The sequence below is a fragment of the Rosa chinensis genome, chromosome 2 (assembly GCF_002994745.2).
Source record: "Rosa chinensis cultivar Old Blush chromosome 2, RchiOBHm-V2, whole genome shotgun sequence".
NCBI classification, from domain to species: domain Eukaryota; kingdom Viridiplantae; phylum Streptophyta; class Magnoliopsida; order Rosales; family Rosaceae; genus Rosa; species Rosa chinensis.
The window spans coordinates 13,681,798-13,698,317 of record NC_037089.1 but is presented as its reverse complement, the minus strand read 5'-3'; the positions used below and the strand labels follow the sequence as shown (position 1 = coordinate 13,698,317).

Below are 16,520 nucleotides of genomic sequence, written 5' to 3'. Positions count from 1 at the left end.
AACCTAATTCATAAAAAAGCATTGACATGGTCTCTGATGTTTCAACATCTCCTTGAGATGGTCACTGATTCTAATGATACAAATGTTCAAATGGTCACTCTTACTAATGATACATTGCCATCTGCAATCCTTCAACAGACACAACGAAAGATTCAAATCGATTAATGGTGGACTGAGAGGACAACAAGTGTCAGAGCGCAAATGCAAAGTTGAGATTTACTACAATATTGTCAATCAGTTTCGCATCAGAGATTAATGTTAAAATTAGGTAAGGTTATACTACAGCACTCTTCAAGTTGCTCTAAGATGGGTTTTCCATTCCCGATCATAGTACGATTTTTATCATTTCTTCTACAAAACATTAGAATTGTCGATGCCGCAAAACATTTCATTTGGGATTCCTGAGAACGATGATTACAGAATCTCCACGGATAAACATCTTGCTGATGAACCTGTCTTTGTTTACCGCTTGGGCTTTCTTCTTGCCTTTTCCGGTCCTTGGAACCTGCAGAAGAAAGACAGGTATATTAGGGAAAAAAAAAAAAAAGACCTTTGAAAATCAAGAAATTTAACCTACTGAAAACAACAAAAAATAGAAACAGAGATTAAACAAAAGTACCTCAGTCCACATCTCCTTGACATTTTCCAGAACCATGTTGCAGTGCCGATCAAATGCTCTCACAGTGCCAAAAAGCTTTCTGTTGTTGCGGCAATTGATGAGGACCTACTTGCACAATGAGAACCAATTTCAATCAGAATACTTTCCCTAGATATGTGAAGCCTTCAATGGACAGAAAATTATGAGAAAACATTACCTGTGTATGATTCTTGACACTCATCATGAGAATCGAGAGTGGTCCTGTATTGAACTCCTCTTCTTCATTCCTGGCACCCTGTAGCAGTCGAAGAATGAATAAGCAACACAGCTCAATCATCAAAACCGGTGTACAAAGTTAGGGATTTAAAATATAAAAGTACTCAGGTGAGACCACATTTCTTTTCTTTTCTTTTTTGTGAACAAACCATGTAACATAATAGAAGATTAGTACAATTAGCTGGTTACGTTCACAGGAAGAATGTTGTGACTTGTTCGAGGCCATAATCAACATAATTAGAATTTGATAGGCACGGAGAATCACTTGATACTATTGCCAACCTTCAATGCAATTTGCGCCAAATTTTATCGGACGCCCTTGCTCTGCAAATTGGCTTTTCTTTTTGTTTCATTGAAAAAAATAAAATAAAAAACCATACAATCCACAACTGATGGGAGAAAACTCTTAAACACTTGGTACTTAGCAGGAAGAATGAATGTCTCGACTTGTTCGAGGCCATAATCAAAACCAATGGAATTTGATAGGCACGGAGAATCAATTGATATTATTGCCAACCTTCAATGCAATTTGCGCCATATTTTAAATATAGGACGCCCTTGCTCTGCAAATTGGCTTTTTTTTTTTTCCTTTTGTTGAAACAAAAAAAGGCTTTCAAGTAAAACAAAGGAACCAAAATGAAGCACGAAAACTCCCAAACTATTTGGAAAAGATGGTTACATATTGGAAGAATGAATGTCTCGACTTGTTCGAGGCCATAATCAAAACAATTAGAATTTGATAGGCACGGAGAATCGCTTGATATTATTGCCAACCTTCAATGCAATTTGCGCCATATTTTAAATATTGGACGCCCTTGCTCTGCAAATTGGCTACTTCTTTTTATTTTCTTTTTTGTAACAAAAGAAGGTTTTCAAGAAAAAGAAAGGAACCAAAAAGAAGCGAGAAAACTCCCAAACTATTTGGTAAAGATGGTTGGATATAGGAAGAATGACTGTCTCGACTTGTTCGAGGCCATAATCAAAACAATTAGAATTTGATAGGCACGGAGAATCACTAGATATTATTGCCGACCTTCAATGCAATTTGCGCCATATTCAGATATTGGACGCCCTTGCTCTGCAAATTGGCTTTTTTTCTTTCACTAAAAAAAAGTTTTCATTTTTCAAGTAATGAAGCTTAGAAAAAGAACAGAAAAGAAACCATACCATTTACAGTACTTATGGGACTGAGAAACTCCCCGAAGCCAAGTTAAAATCCTACATGTATGCAGAGGATACATGAAGACAATGAGATTCTTTAATTGAAAAAAGAAATGAAACACAGGCATAGAAACATAAGCCATGCTCAGTTTAAGAATGAGAATTACACTTGTGACAGACAAAGTTTGCAGAAGGCAGGCAAAGTGGTAATACCAATCAACATATTAATACAGCAAAAACAGATGACACAACTTTTTAGCTTATCAGACACTATCGACTAACACAAGTTCAATGTCACACGATACATAACCAATTTCAGCATAACAGTTAACTCAATCTTAGGCAAGATAGGACAAGCAATGAGAAACATAATAAAAATGCACTAATTTAACTAGAGAGCAGTATATCTGACATCTTCTTCCATTGGCCTGCTGGACATCCTGAGCTGAAGGTAAGGTGTTCTAGACTTGATCCAGGAACTGCACGTCAAAACCTGCCGAAGAATACATCAACCAGAGAAATCAAATCGACATATCCAGAGTATAAATAACATCTTAGAAACAGACAGTATGGGTATCTCATAGCATAAAACTTACAAGAACATACATAACAAGATAACATAATATATATCATTCTTAAACTATAGATACTGTCATCATAAAAGGTATAAGTTAACATAACTTAGCCCACTCATTCGACGCTCTTAACAACAGAATTAACAAAGTAACAAACAGTATTGTGTGTATGTATAATTATTCACATTGTACGCATAATGAAGCCTCTTCGATAATCTCGGAAGAACGAAAGTATATTTGAATCATCATCAGAGGCGGTTATCTGAAACACTATATTTCAAACCCTAAAAGACAATCGGGCTGGTATAGCACAAGAGCTAACTAAAATCACAAAAGAGTCACCGATTCCTATTATCAAAGCTATGAAACAAATCACTAAATCAAAGTAAATTATCGAATAATCAGTCTCTCTTCTTTACCTTTGCTGTCAGAGGAAGATGCGTCGCCAAAGCAAATCTACGAGAGAGAGGAAGGGAGAACTAAATGGCTGCGAACTACCAAAGTTGGGGTTTATAAAGTGCCCTATGCTGGGGGGAGACGGTTTGGGCTTGAAATTTGAGTTGGAAATTAGAATAAGCCCAATTACAAGAATTGGGTTCAAGTAAACAAATGCCAGCCCAAACTTGATAACCCGGTTTGGGAGATTTTGGGCCGGCAACCCAATTGGTCTTAACAATTCATTTGAAGCATGTTTGTTTTTGTACATACTACTAGCATACATGCCCACGCGTTGCTGCGGGTTTTGGAATGAACTGTGCGAGTTTTTGAAAGATAGAAAATTTAGTTCAAATATATAAATGTTAAAATAGCTTCTCAAAAATACATTGATTTTTGTTCATAGATTACAACAACCCGAGTTACACCTCACTGGCATCAATCTATCATGTTCTTAAATTTGATGTACATCTATAGAATTTTAGACAAAACAATACTACATATAAAAAATATCAATCCACACATAATTAAAACTAAGGGTTAAATACTTGTTACTCCTCAAACTTTTGCCTGAAAAACAGTTTAGTCCCTCGCCTTTCAAATTAAACTAGATAGTCCTTATTCTTTCTAATTCTCACACAACATGTCCAAAACAGGTATAAAATGACTATTCTACCCCCAATTTTCTATTTTTATTATTATTTTTATTTTTTCTATTTTTTTTAACTTTTCTCCCTTTTTTTTTCTCTCTCTCTCTCTCTCTCTCTCCCCCCCCTCCATATCCCTCCCTCTCTCTGTCAAGAAAACGGCAATGATTCCTCTAGTCACTTGGTCACCGTCGAGATCAGTAGCCCCGGCGCCCTCTCTCTCTCCCTCCCTCCGTCAAGAAAACGGCGACGATTCCTCCAATCACTTGGTCACCGTCGAGATCAGCAGCCCCGGCACCGATCGGACAGTCGGCAAAGACCGCACTCGAAGCGCCCGCCAGCTCTCCTGGCTCTGGCTCTTAAATCTCCAACAAATCGCCGCCTCCTTCGCCTTCGTCACCAATTCCTTCGTCAGCCTCGTCCGCACCCCCAACCGCTGCATCACCTCGCCCGATTCGCCGGCCGACTCCCCCTCGTCGCGTCATTCTGGTGCTCGAATGCTTCTGGATCAAGTTCCGGCGAGTCAAGCCCAAGGCCGCCATGGAGTACAAAACGACGTCGTCCAGTGAGGAGGAGGGTGGGACTGAGAATGTGGAGGATTATCCCATGGTGTTGTTGCAGATCCCTATGTGCAATGAGAGGGAGGTAAGATGATGTAGATTGCAATTTTTACTGTTACTGTGTATGAAAGTGTTGAAAATGTGATTGCATTGGGAGAGAGAGAAGGATGAGGCTGAGAAGAGAGAAAGGGAGAGTTTAGGTTTTTGGTGAGATGGTGGCCGGAAGTGGTGGTCTCCGGTGATGGCAGAGGAACAAAAGAAGAAGAGAGGTCGAGGGAGAGAGAGATGTCGTGCGGCCAGGAGAGAGGGAGAGAGGGAGGGAGGGAGAGAGAGAGAGAGAGAGAGTATAAAAAAAGGGGAGAAAAATAAAAAAAAAATAGAAAAAAAATAAATAAAAAATAGAAAATGAGGGGCATAATAGTCATTTCGGATCATTTTGGACTTGTTATATGAGAATTAGAGAGAATAAAGACTATCCAGTTTAATTTGAAAGGCGAGGGACTAAACTGTTTTTCAGGCAAAAGTTTGAGGAGTAACAAGTATTTAACCCTAAAACTAATGTCTTCAGGGTTCTTCAATTGTCATTGCTTTAGATTTTATATATCTTTCCCTTGTAAACCTGTAAGATATCAGCTATAAATATCAAAAAATCAAACTTATTCATAGAAGCATGAAAACCATATCCCTACTATATAAGCTATTTGCTACAAATATCAAAAATCAAACTGATTGACAAAAAACTATTAATGTATAAGTGGAAAACTTTATATATAGAAGCATGGAAACCAAAGGAAACTTTATATATATGGAGAGATTGATCACCAAGTATGATATTTTCAACACAACTAACAATCAAGTTCCTATTTCTGAGATTCATGCATAGCTATACCAAATAGCTATTACTTTGTCAACGCATTTACCACATATGCTAAAAGAAAAACCTACAACTACAGTGTGAATAGTTTTGTAAAAAAGCTTGTTATAACTTATGAGGACCACTTGTAAAAAGCATAGAGCTTGTTTTATATGTTATTGATTATCTAAGTAGCTAAATCGGATAGCCTGTGCAGTTTTGATAATTGTTGTTCCTTTGCTTCTCAACGACAAGTCGACAACAATGAAAGGACAAAGCAAGGTCATATTAAAAAGTATAAGGATAATTTGAATTGCATGATTGATGAAAATTTTTAAATGGAAAGTATATTGTTGATTTAAAATTTTGTCTTCATTATCTTTTCAGACTAATCTCTCAGTTAAAAGAAAAAAAAATTAGCAAAAGCATATTCTTACCCGTTTCTACTCAGATACTTCTTCTTTTATACAAATATTCCAGTGGTTTAGGTGTGCAAAACGGGAAATTTTTGAAACATCAAAGGTATGCTTGAAAGCAACAATATACATAAAGAATAAGCAAATTATGAAAACACTATAGCTATGATCAATCCCACAATCTGATTTTACATCTCATTCAAAGATCAAAACAAAAGCCTAAAAGGGTAACTCAAAACAAAAGCATAAACACAAAATCCATTTTAACTTCTATCTCTAACTTTAATCCTTCAAAACAGGCACTCGCAGTTAGCTCTTACTAATCAAATTTCTTTTACCCAGATATATGAATAAGATCGGTTTGCAAAATTCACAATCCACAGGCCTCACAAACGAAATGTGGAGACCAAACAATAAACGATTACATTTTTATATTTATTTGTTCTTTATGTTAGTCCAAAATGAATAACTCAGCCACTCGTTAGTCTTTCACTGTCAATTCCTCTCCCATTTTCCCCAAAATCGCTCTGCCTCTCCTCGCCCAAGCGCTAGATATCTTTGACCAATGCTACCACTAAATCACCAATAAAACCTTCTCTGGCTAATATCAATAGACCCAAATACTTAAATTCAGAGTTCTGTCCATCAGCAAGGGCCAATTTCTATCTCTACTTGGATCTTTAGATTACTTTGTCGATCATGATCTCTCAGCATGGTAGTAAGTTACCAAAATGTAGATTACTGTTACTGATTTGAGGTATAATATATATGCAACCGGTAACCATAACACATTGAAATTTGTACTCATTTTTTATTACTTCCCTGTTTCTTTCTATTTCACTATAAAAGAGCTACTATGGTATATGAACCTGAATGACACTTACAAATTAAGTCACAACATGCACATACGAAAATATAGGTAAAGAATAATACCCGTGAACAAAGTAGTACTAATTCAAGAGAAAGTTTTGTGCAATCATTAGCTATGAGATTCCTTTCCTAATCCATTTCTGGAAGTTCATCGAGGTTCTCTTCCTCGTTTATATTTTTCCTTTCCAAAGATCAAACACTAATAAGAAATGCACATGTACCCACATAATGAAATCCCCACTTTAACCAAAAGAAAAAACAGAGACCTGCATACCAAATCAACCAAAGTTCAGCACTCTAACGCATTTTGAAACATAATTTTTAAAAAGAATTAAATATTGTTTAGTCCTTGAGCTTTTGACAAAAAAACACTTCAGTCCCTGGCCTTTTAATTTCACACGTTTAGTCCTTGTACTTCAAAATTTCAGACCAATATGTCTTTTCCGTTACTCTCCGTCCAAAACCATAGTTAAGTAGCTGACGTGGCAATTTTTTGACACCAAAATGTCTATTATGCCCTCAGTTACTTTTTTATTTTTATTTATTTATTAATTATTTTTTTTCCTTTTTCTGTTTATCTATTCTTCTTCTTCCACCTCTCCTTCTTCGCCTACAACTCCTCAATGTCGTGCCCTCACTTCCTCACTCTCTTCTTAAACCCCCCTCTTCTCTATTTCTCTTCCTTCCTCATCTCTCTCTCTCTCTCTCTCTCTCTCTCTCTCTCTCTCTCTCTCCTCTCCCTCCCCTTCCTCAATCTACATCTATGTTACCTCCAAATCTGCATCTACGATCTGGCCCGCCGGGGACTGCACCAGCGTCTGAACCACGTCCTTGGGTCTAGCAAGTCCATCCAGAACAGTGAACACATGAATTTGATCTTGTTTTTGGGGAGCTAGGTTTTGGGAGACGGAGCAGTGGCGTTGGTGATGGCGGTGAGGATTGGGGCATGGATTTGGAGGCGGCAGTGAGAAGGGTGAGTAGGAAATTTCTGGGCTTGGTTCAAGAACATGAAAATGCTCAAATTGACAACGGCCGGGAGTAGACATGAGGAGCCCAAGTGTAGGCGATGAAGAGGAGGAGATGGGCTATGTCAAATCGGTTTGATAGGTTTTGCTTTGATTTTTTATTGTCACAATCAGATTATCCCGCCCTCCCTGCTTCCGAAGCTGGAATCCCGAAGCCAGAGAAATACCGTTCAGACCCATGACTCCAATTCTCGACAAAGTCGGCCAGAAATGCTGCAGCTGGATCGGCCATCGGTGAGGCACTGGGTCAACTTCAAAGGGTTCTCTTCTTCATCCTCAAGGCCATTTTGAGACCAACCCCAAGGCCATGATCGATCCTAAGGCCCAGGGTAGCGACTTTGTTCTGGAAGAGGAGCACTCAAGTGAGTCTGATTTGCATGTGTTCAATTTGAATGGTGAAGCTTTGATCTTGGTTAGAAGTTAGGTTATTTAATCAATTCTGGAGTTTTTGTTCGTTGATTTTGGAAATTTAATTTGAAGTTTTGGTGATGGCTCAGGTCGAGATTTTAGAATGTGTTAGGTTTCTATGTTAATTTCAGAGAGTTCGCTGGTTTTTTGGGATACATGAATGGGTCTTGAATTGTTATTTGTCATGTATCAATTGGAATTTTTGATTGAGAGTAGAGACGACTCTGCTCATGAACACGGAGACGATGAGGCGAAGGTAGATGTAGATTGGGGAGGAGATGCCGGATTGAGTTTGAAGTTGCGGAACTTGACGGCGGGGATTTCGTGGAGCTGGAAGAAGGAAGAAGAAGAAGAGATAAAAAAGAAAACAGAAAAAAGAGGAAAAAAAATTATTAAAAAGGAACTGAGGGCATAATAGACATTTTGGTGTCAAAAAATTGCCACGTCAGCTCCTTAACTGTGCTTTTGGACGGAGAGTAACGGAAATGACCTATTGGTCCGAAATTTTGAAGTACAAAGACTAAACGTGTGAAATTAAAAGGCCAAGGACTGAAGTGTTTTTTGGTCAAAAGCTTAATGACTAAACAGTATTTAATTCTTTTAAAAATCATGACAAATAACACATGTGTGCATATGCAGAACTAATAACAATGAGCAAGGCACTGTCCTAACCCACCTACCCTTCAAATAAACTAAAAAGCAAATATCCAGGTTATGTAATCACTCCCTTAAGCCAACACTATTCCTGCAAATAGGACAGGTGTAAACACATAGCAAAAGGTTGGAACATAAATAACCATGCAAAGTAAAAAGAGCAAGAGATAACAATTATGACACACTATACCTCAAGAAAAAAACAACCACATCAAGCAAACACAGAACAACAGTCCAAAAATTAGAGGAAAAAGCAATACTGCCACCTCCCATTCCCATTCATTCAAATCTCTAGCAAATGCAGATAATATCATGTTACTACAATGAAAACAAAAAATTGAAAGATAAATCACAAAAGCTCAGAGTAAAATAAATAAATAAATAAATAAACCAACAGATCAGATCAAATACCTTACACCTCTGTTCTTTCAACCAAGCAACAACCCCTCTCCTTTCCCTTTCCTTCTTTCAAGCAAGCAAGAGCTGCTTTCCTTTGTGTTTGACAAACAGCAAAACCCCAAAACAAAAACAGATTTGATCAGGTCCCAAAACAATCCCAAACTCTATAAACCCTAAACCAAAATTACCAATCCTAATCAATAACAGACCCATATCAATTTTCCAACCAAAAAAAAATCTCACCCAAGATCGTATACTCTGTAAAGCATCCAACAAAACCTACACAATAAACGATTACCCCACAAATCAACCACATCACTCACAAACCAAATCATATAATACGATCATTCATAAGCAAGTTAGAGGAATCCAATATGTAGAATCGAAGCCAATATGCAGAATCAATAGCTTACCCACCTCCTAGTCCTTACCTCCAGATCATAGTTATTCATAACTATAGGTATAAAAAGATGAAAATCAGGTTTTACATGTAGTTTTAGGCACTCTTTTCTGCCCAGTGTTCACTCTCGCCCTCCTATATAAGCAAGCATTTCGAACTTCAAAACCATTTTCAAATCAAATCAAAATTTTCAAATGTTTAACAATCAGCAAAAAAAAAAAAAAAAAAAAATCAACTTTTCTGCAGAGTAGTTGTCAATGCATGGAAACTGATTTTGAGAATCTGCAAATGGAAACCTTGTAATACAATTGGATGGAACAAATGGTGGAAAAACAAAAAAACAAAAAAACAAAAAAACCCATGACCCAACAACTACATACCTCTACTGCTCTACATGCTAAGAACCCAGCCAAAAAAACAAAAACAAAAACAAAACAAACACCGATTACAACAGGTAGAAAACATTAATCCATTGAAGCAAATCATATGCACCTGAGTTTCCAACAAACCCGAAATCGCCAACAAAACAAAATCGCCAAAGAAAGTACTCTCCTGGTTTCCTCTATATAATTCCAATCTTCGTCTTCCATCTCGTTGCTAACATGAGCTCCTGCATCACCGAAACCCCAAATCAGTCACATGCAAGGAACAAACAAACTCTAAATGGAAAGAAAACAAACACGATCACAACATGCAGAACCTATTCTCCGCAACTCTCTCCCAAGAACGCAGAGCTGAGGCAAAAACGAAGAGAAAGAAAAAAGGTCGCGTCCACTGAAACAAACCATAAAAGGAAAACAAACATGATTAGAACACACAACACCTATTCTCTCCCTCTCTTTCACTCTATCAACAACAGAAACGTAGAGGTCAGCCAAGAATGAAGAAAGGGAAAAAGGATCGCTTCTGTCACCTCAGCGCCTTTTATACCTAGGCCAAACAGCAAACCGCAATTAAGCAAAGAATGGAGGGCAAAACCGTAATTTCACAGTGTCAGCTCGGCTCCAGCCGGTACCATTCATAAGCCGATGAACAGTTAACTGAGAATTAGAAGATTATAAATATCAAACATGCATGTTCAGCGGTCCTTGTCAATAGCTCAAGTTTATATGTTTACGTAGTAACTTCACCTTGATTTATCAAAGATGCATTTCAACTTTGAAATTCACGAGACTTTCACCTTTTTAAGGATATTGTTCCAGTTTCGTTACACACGATCTTGTGCATGACTTTGATTTAGGTGTCATTTCGAGTCAATTGTGGTGCACTCGAATTTCAAACTCTAAATAATTGATTTAGACAACTAGTTGTCAAATTTCTCTACAATGATCGATCATATATAAACGCTAATTAGATTTGTAATCTTATAACAGTTTGAAGTTTGTAATGATCGAACGAATTCGAGTTCCTATGTATTGCAAGTTTTTCGGATCATGCATGTGGCTATCTAATCGTCTCTTCAGACAAAACCTAGCTAATAATATTACTAAACTCGTAGGTATATACGACCAGATACCATATAGTAATGACATATAACAAACTATAGAGTGTGGAAGCTGCTAGAACTGCCTATAATTAATTATTCGGTGCGAGTACAAATCATCCAATCAGGCCTGTAGTTTTATATTTTACCTTTCTCTAGAGTTTATTGGTTTTAACATAGAAAAAAGTACAATTAGATCGATGCAACGTTTTGAATGGCAAAGTAATTAGCTATCTTTTTAGGCTTTTGGCAAATCAAGACTTAATTTCATACATTTCAAAGCAAACAGTAAGGGATACGATCCATCTCTCCGAACCAATAACCATTCATATCTCTGTCTTGTGTAAACATGCAGTAAACGCTTTTATTAGACTCTATGTCGAACAGTAGAAGCACAATTGATATATAATAGTGCTCATCTGACCAGTTGTTAAATTAACAAACCTTATTCTTTCTCTACTGATGCGTATCGGCGCGCGGGAGCACTACAAGTTTCACACTTTCACTTGTTACACAGTCCTCTTACACATTCAACTGGTACAGTGTTTCTGCGAAAAATGTTTTAACTATTATTGTGTTAGTTGGTTCAAACCTGACATAGTAATAGACGTTTTCTCATGTGAGATTATATATGCAACTCTATACAAGCCATATTGGAGGGATTCGAGTCATCGTATTTAAAAATCATCTCATATATTATGATCCGATCATCTTGTTATCTATGTTTAACTATTTTCCTCTATATTTATGAATTGATACAACAGACCCAAATCCAAAGTGTAGCTCAACCTGATGTACCTTGAAGCGTCAGTTGACAACTCCGAACATGCACCTCAACAGACTTACTCAATATCCAACATGTTAATGATTTCTCTGCTTTTAGCACCAACGTTGGACAACCAGCATAAGTTTTATTAAAAGATTTAAACATATTCGGGTGTATGATTTCATTCGTAATGCATAACTATCCATTGCTCTTCGTTTTTGGAATGTGAGATTACAACTTCAATCTGAGCCATTTGCTCCAACTTAATTATTGCGTTGTTAATGCTAATATGCATCAATGATGAAACACATAACTGACACTGATGAACTCTAGGGTTAAAGATTAGCAATAATATATGCCGATCAAATAACATATTGCATTGTACGTATAGCAGTCGTTCCATACCACTGTCTTCGTATCTAAAGACACCTGAGGTGTGATCCAGAAAACACTAAGTTGATGCTCCGAGAATCCCTACCAGCTGCACCAACAGTACACACGGCCGCTTCCACATCGCAACACGTGTTTCAAACCCTCAGATTATCAGGGGCAAGGACCAATGAAAGCCCTAGCAAGAATACACATACACCAGTGGACACCATGTGCAAAAGCCAGAGGTAGTTCTGTAGTTCTTTCATAAGGCAGAGAGGAAAAGCCAGCTTTAGAATCCATGAAAAAAGTGAAGGAAAAGGCTTAAGGAAGGGATGAAGGAATGCCACGTAGCCCTCTTCTCCATCAATTCATTTTCGTACAGTTTCTGGACGTTTCTTCATTGTTTAACTATGTGGTGTTTGATTAATTAAGGTGTTGATTAAGTTTAGAATCTTTTGGTCTCATTAATTAAACCCCCTCAAAGATACTGACTGAGCTGTTGGGAAGATTTCTTGCTTTTAAGTATGGGGACTAATCCTACTTGCTGTTTTGTATACGTGTGGCTGCTGTGGTCCTAAATTGAGCTTTAAAAACTAATTAAAGTGACAAAGCCAAAGGTTTTGCTTCCGATAGCAAAGATTAAAGGTAGCTTTCTCTTTAATGTCTTTAAGGATTTCCTTTTCATAAGTATTTAACTAATGGCTTTTTCACCAATGGGTAAGATGCAAGTTAGGTAACAATCTGCCATTGGCCAAATGCTCCAAACCATGGGTTTAGAGCCTCTTAAGATAATAAATTTCCACTTAAGTCATAATCCACCTAATAATGGCCTAAATTAAGGCGTAATTCAAGGGTTGTTGAAATCAATGTTATTGTTTATGTCATGTAAGTTAAAGTTTTAATTAGGAAATGCAATTGAGCACGCACTTTGAGGGAGAGAGAGGGCTAGGGTATTAGTATGGGAAGAGGGAAACATGGACGAATACTGTGTGTGGCATATACAACACAAACAATCTTGACTTTGGAGGAGCAAGCTAGAAGAGAGACCTTGATCTTGATGACACTATCAATATAATCGAACACATCCTATCCCATTTAAGCAAAGCTATAGCAATAGCTTAGTAGTTAATTGGCTAGCTAAGACATGGTGTACATAACCCTATGTTCTTTAGATATTTTAAGAAGATGAGATAATGGAAATTGATAGGCTTAGCTAGGTAAAGAGAGGCGCCTGGGGGTTAGCAAAGGGTCTATGATTTATAGTTTTATAGTGGACAAAATTCTAAAGTGTATCTTGAATCTGAAAATGATAGGTGTTAGTGATCACTAAATTTTTGGAAATAAAGCCTACATTGTCAAATCCTAGTGTAAGTAACTTTAGTATTTTTCTGGGCCACAGCATTAGCTGATATAATCAAGTCACAATCCATCGTCAAATTCTGTTAATGATCCCTAATGTTCATCAAATAATCCAGCAGAAAATGCTGGAAACCTCAATGTGCATGCCATTGATGCAAAATAATATAAAAAAAATAGGCATTAGATCGATCAGAGGCTTCATTACATGCATTAGTACAGTTACATCTGGTGATTTTATTTTAAAATGAATCATATACCTATAAGATCCGTCTCTACTAACTGAGGCTTCCTAAACCCAGGAGGGCAGGGACCAGTACTGCATATTCTTTTCTGAAGGGATTAATAAACTTAAAAGTTGTGTTCAGACAGGTGTAAATCAAAGATGGCTCTCTAAATGCGGGTTAGATCGATCACATTTATCATTATATGAACTTTCCCCTTAAACAAGGGGAATATATTTGATCTGACTGGCCTAATTCATAATTAAAAACCTGAAAAATCTTGGTCACTGCGGCATGCAATTGATTAGCTGTTTAGCATCCAACTCAGAGTTTGAAGATGGGAAACAACGGTGTGCTTTGTCGGAATAAACATGACACCCATTTGTTTAGTAGCCGTTGTTCATTTGTTTAGCTATAATATTAAAAACTCTGATGACTACTAGTACTAACCAATCAATTAATTTATCAAACCCATGTTTAAACAACTCAAAAGCTTAGCATATATATATACAAAGGAATCCGTTCCAGATCACGCGCATGCCAGCTCACAAGAATCTGCTGTATCTCTCTTTCTACTTCATTCTTGATCGATCGCTTGCTTTTCATCCTTATCCTTACTAACCTCTTCTTTACTTTAATCCGAATGTTAACCCTAGTAAACTTAAAGAAGTTCGCATGCTTATCGTTTCCCACCCTTTCTTGGCAAACCCAGTCTTTTTTTTTTTATGATTGCAAACCCAGTCTTCACTCTTTGCTAAGCAACGCACATGAGACTAAGTCATACATGTCACGTCTCTGTTGGCCAACACACAAAAAACTTTACCCTAAAAAACCAGATAGCAACAAAACCCTGCATGCATCAACAGAAGCATTCACAAAAAACAAACCCAATCGATGAACCTCTTGACTTTCTGATTCATCCATTACTTCTCCTCCAACTACCATACAAAGCCCTTTCCAGTGGGGTCTGAGCAGCTTCAGAACAACCCTACACGTGTCTCGCAACAGTATCACCCTCAAATCGAACTTTAGGGTAAGTGACTCGCACTTTCTGGGTTGTTTTGACCCGAAAGAAAAGAAACCCTAGGTGCACTGTATCCTAATTAAAACGAAGAACCTTTCACGTTTAGGGCAAAGACGACGACGTGACGATTCCATTGGATTAACTGATTAAGAAGTAAAAGAAGATAAGTCTATGAAGACTCGTGGGAAAGCAAGGCAAGGAATTAGGGTCAATGATTGTAATTAATTAGTGATTAACACGTTGCGGCTGGTGAAGAAGATTAGTGTGGTATAATATGGCGGCTAGCTAATTATAGGAAGAGGGTAACGTGGACAACTGATCCCTGATTGGAGGGCAGGTTTTAGTTAGGTTTCTCTATCCACGAGAAGGCTACACGTGGATGGATAGAATATGTGGTCCTCCCATGAAACCCTAATTAAGTAATAGGGTTTTGACACGCGTAAGTGGGGCTTATTGTTCCCCATGTGCGACTGGAACAATCCCTTTCACCCACTTTCTTTCAGTTCAAAGCTGCTGCAGCAATGGAAGTCATCGCCATTGGCCGTGGCCCTCAGCCGAGCTATACGGATGGGTATCACTGTCTTCTTGACTATATCGGACCATCACTTCCGGCTCCATCTTTCTCTCTTTTCTTTTATCGCGGTAAAGTTATAACATTCTGAACGTATTAAATTCACGTGAAATACTAAATATCATATAATTTAATTATGATAATTTATGTATATAGAACGAGATTGACTTTTCATAATACTCTGTAATATATTATATTTTTCAAATTTACATATAAAACTTATGTGGAATACTCAAAACCATATAGTATAGTTCTAATAATCTATATATCTAGAATGAGATTAACTTTTTGTGATACTCAATAATATATCATATTTTCAAAAAATTTGTGGTTAAAAGAGTTCGATTTATCATGAAATGTTCCGTCGTAAAAGTTATAGTAGCCTATAATATCAATGGATGCATAAGCTCAAGATTCTGTAAATGTATTCTAGACTTTTAGTGAATATTCTGACCCTCGAGAGTGAGCATTAGTTCAAGTATGTGCTCTACAATGTTAGTTTCGGGTTTAATCAATTAATCGAGACATTCCATGTAGTTTTTTTTTTACTAGGCAACATTCCATGTAGTTTGAATGTTTCCTCTATGAATTCGATGCTAAAATGAATAAGATTGTGAAAATAGTAAAATGATTGAGCTCTCTTTCGTGTCTAATTTCTCAAAATTACAATACATATATAGTATATATTCACATGTGTGTGTGTGTGTATATATAGAATTGTATACATGCGTTAGAGAACGATATCCTATGAAATACATATTCAAATAAACGAGTGCTTAAACAAAAATCATATAGAACCCTAATTATCTTTGTACCTAGACGGATGATCATCTCAATGATGTAAATCATTTTCCTATTACATTTAAATTAGTGATGAATATTTTCATTTGTACGTTCTCATCATGAAACAAAAATATCAAGTAGACAACGAGGAACAAACAAAATATCAATCAAGAAGGCTTCCTTTGGTGGTAGGACACTGGCTAGGACCTCTATGTTTTTTTATCCAGACAGTTTGCTTTAAGCTTTCCCATGGATTCCAACTAACAGAACCTTTCGAGAACAGACATAGTGGCCTGGAGTGATAGGGCAATTTTCTTGTACTACATACATGAATTTTCCCGGAGTTGAGCTGCCACGTATTCCCATTATGCATTTGATATGTGACCATACTAGCATCATTTCCTCATCCATTCGAGCTAGCTAGTACTACTTCCTAATAAAGGTGCAAAACCCTAAAGAAAGGTAAGAGAGGAGAAAGCGACTCTGTGTTGTTTGATTGCCCGGAAGACAAGGAAAAATGTTGGTGCTATCTGTTTGTAGTTCAGTATCAAACATAACTAAAATCAGTGAACCTGAAAAGAGGCACAAAATTGAATCACGTTTTTAATTTTCCTTTGTTAAATTGTCTCTTCCAGTGTTTTTCCCCTCCCTTTTTTTTTTCTTA

The 16,520-nt window shown here is 37.1% G+C and overlaps 1 protein-coding gene and 4 non-coding genes across 6 annotated transcripts; all 5 read right to left on the bottom strand.

Moving 5' to 3' along the window:
* Window positions 1-141: 141 nt before the first annotated feature.
* On the bottom strand, window positions 142-3,100 carry LOC112187432 (probable small nuclear ribonucleoprotein Sm D2). 2 transcript variants are annotated; one of them, XM_024326211.2, is made up of 6 exons: window positions 3,030-3,100; window positions 2,448-2,528; window positions 2,042-2,092; window positions 816-893; window positions 620-724; window positions 142-505 (listed from the first exon to the last, which is right to left on the bottom strand). In XM_024326211.2, exons 3-6 carry the CDS (start codon window positions 2,042-2,044, stop codon window positions 389-391), a joined length of 303 nt encoding a protein of 100 aa, XP_024181979.1. In that variant the 5' UTR covers window positions 2,045-2,092; window positions 2,448-2,528; window positions 3,030-3,100; the 3' UTR covers window positions 142-388. The 2 variants fall into 2 exon arrangements, with proteins under 2 accessions (XP_024181979.1, XP_024181978.1); XM_024326210.2 differs by lacking the exon at window positions 2,042-2,092.
* On the bottom strand, window positions 1,076-1,199 carry LOC112191054. The gene has a single exon (XR_002932770.1). It is a non-coding gene; the product is annotated as a small nucleolar RNA snoR86 (small nucleolar RNA).
* On the bottom strand, window positions 1,311-1,438 carry LOC112191058. Its single transcript, XR_002932773.1, has one exon. It is a non-coding gene; the product is annotated as a small nucleolar RNA snoR86 (small nucleolar RNA).
* LOC112191057 lies at window positions 1,568-1,695 on the bottom strand. Its single transcript, XR_002932772.1, has one exon. It is a non-coding gene; the product is annotated as a small nucleolar RNA snoR86 (small nucleolar RNA).
* Window positions 1,827-1,953, bottom strand: LOC112191059. The gene has a single exon (XR_002932774.1). It is a non-coding gene; the product is annotated as a small nucleolar RNA snoR86 (small nucleolar RNA).
* Window positions 3,101-16,520: the final 13,420 nt, after the last annotated feature.